The 1,860-nt window shown below is 37.2% G+C and overlaps 1 protein-coding gene across 1 annotated transcript in view; it reads left to right on the plus strand.

The window, feature by feature from the left end:
- Positions 1-1,860, plus strand: part of LOC106532846 (ligand-dependent corepressor) — a gene marked incomplete at both ends in the record, with an annotated part of 26,274 nt that overhangs the window by 11,964 nt on the left and 12,450 nt on the right. Inside the window, 1 exon segment of the mRNA XM_014029001.1 lies at positions 1,737-1,816. Coding sequence (XP_013884455.1) covers positions 1,737-1,816 — 80 coding nt within the window.

Below are 1,860 nucleotides of genomic sequence, written 5' to 3' on the forward strand. Positions count from 1 at the left end.
CCTGTCCTCTTGTCAGGCCTGTCCGAGGCCTGCTTCGAGGCAGAAAATCTTGTTTCTTCACTCGAGGTGACCCCTACAACTGGCTAGAATGTTTGAATTACAAGAGCTGCTGCAGAGATTTTTCTGAAAAAAGAAGTCACCACTGGCAGCACATTTCATTGACAAGGAATGGGTTACAAAATGTATTACGACGTATTCAGCCTGCCCATTTAACTTAATCTGTCCCTTCAGGGGGAAATGACAACAATCTTTAAGGTGCATGGATTATTGATGATGGATTATTGCATATTTGACATTTCAAACATTGGCTGGAATTTTAGAAGTGATGCAGCCTGAACAGTCATTCTCTCAGCTAGTGCACTATCACCTACCTTTGCTTTTAAAAGAGTTTGAGCTCCACTTCTCAACCCTAAAAAACCCAAGAATTGACAAGGAATCTCGCTTTTTACAAAACCTTCTGATTCTCATCTCGTTACAGAAATGTACTGGACCATCAAAGGGCACTTTTCAAATAAAACAGGTCTACATCATACTCTTTATTATGTTAATTCTAATAATATTCAATCAATTAGTGATCCTACATGCCCACTCTGGATTTGTGGGCTCATGGCTGCTGCAGGATGGATCTGTATCTTGGTTCTGACTCTGAGAAGCTACAAGACAGTTCCTCAGTTATGTGTTAAATTATATAATGTTATGTTAAGTGCCACAATGACACATTATTTATTGACTTGATTATTAACTAACTTGAACAGTGGTTTGCAGACACTGTTTCATAGTCATCAAACACGACCTCCTTTTACCGAATAAGTTGCTAATTTTTGCACATTTAGCTGTGTKAGTTTCCAGAGCTTTCTTCTTTGTAATTCTTACTTTCTCAATGCCACGCTTGCTCTTTCCATCTTTCAAACACTACTGACCACGTGAGCCAACGTGTTACATCAGGGTGCATAACAAAAACAAAGAAGAAAAAGAAATAAAAAGACGAGAGCTGCCCGCTAGAGCTAGAGGCAGCCCTGGGGCTATGGGAGGCCATTGTAACATATTACAGGCCGGCAATACAGGGAAAGCAGTAGCAGTGATCTGATCAATAACCATCMGCCCTTGCAGCCCAAACGTCAGACTGGCCCACCAGGAAAAGRTACGGTCCTCCCGATTAGTCACGCCGGGCCTGCCTCCCAATAAACTTCATTTTGGAAATTCTAACCACTCACCTTTACTCACTATGTTTACTTTATATACTCATGTATATCTTAAATCAGAAATTTCATTTGGATACTTTAAGTACAGTAAATGTCAGATACTTTAAGACTTTTACTCAAACTTGTCCAGACATGTCAATTTTCATTTCAAATGAACTCCAGCAGATTAAATTATACATTTGGTGAATGGCTGCCAAGATGGATATGTTGTGAGTCAATGTCAGTAAAGAAATAATGTAAGTTTTACACACTATATTAAAAATGACCCAAAACCCACATTTTATTGACTAATACACATACGTAAACTTGTTTCTAATGACTTTTAGAGCTCATTGTGTGTTATGTTAACATTTAATAATACTAGTAGATGAGAAAAAGGTGAAGCTAAATACAAAAATAAACATCGATGTCATTATGCTGAATCAACTGTATTACATAAATCAAATTTCAATTATTAGGTATGTCAAAAATAATTATTAATAAAAATAAATCTTTAATATAATTGTTTGCCTCTGTTTTTAATTTCTGATTTAGTCTCCGAGCCTGAGGAAGTGTCTGACTGGTCCTTCAATGAAAACTGTCTCTTCTGCTGCTTGAGAAGTGAGAAAACCAAGGTAGGCTGCCTCAAAACACTTTTCTTTGTATATATATATATATA

Source organism: Austrofundulus limnaeus, unplaced genomic scaffold, assembly GCF_001266775.1.
Source record: "Austrofundulus limnaeus strain Quisiro unplaced genomic scaffold, Austrofundulus_limnaeus-1.0 Scaffold837, whole genome shotgun sequence".
Classification (NCBI taxonomy): Eukaryota; Metazoa; Chordata; class Actinopteri; order Cyprinodontiformes; family Rivulidae; genus Austrofundulus; species Austrofundulus limnaeus.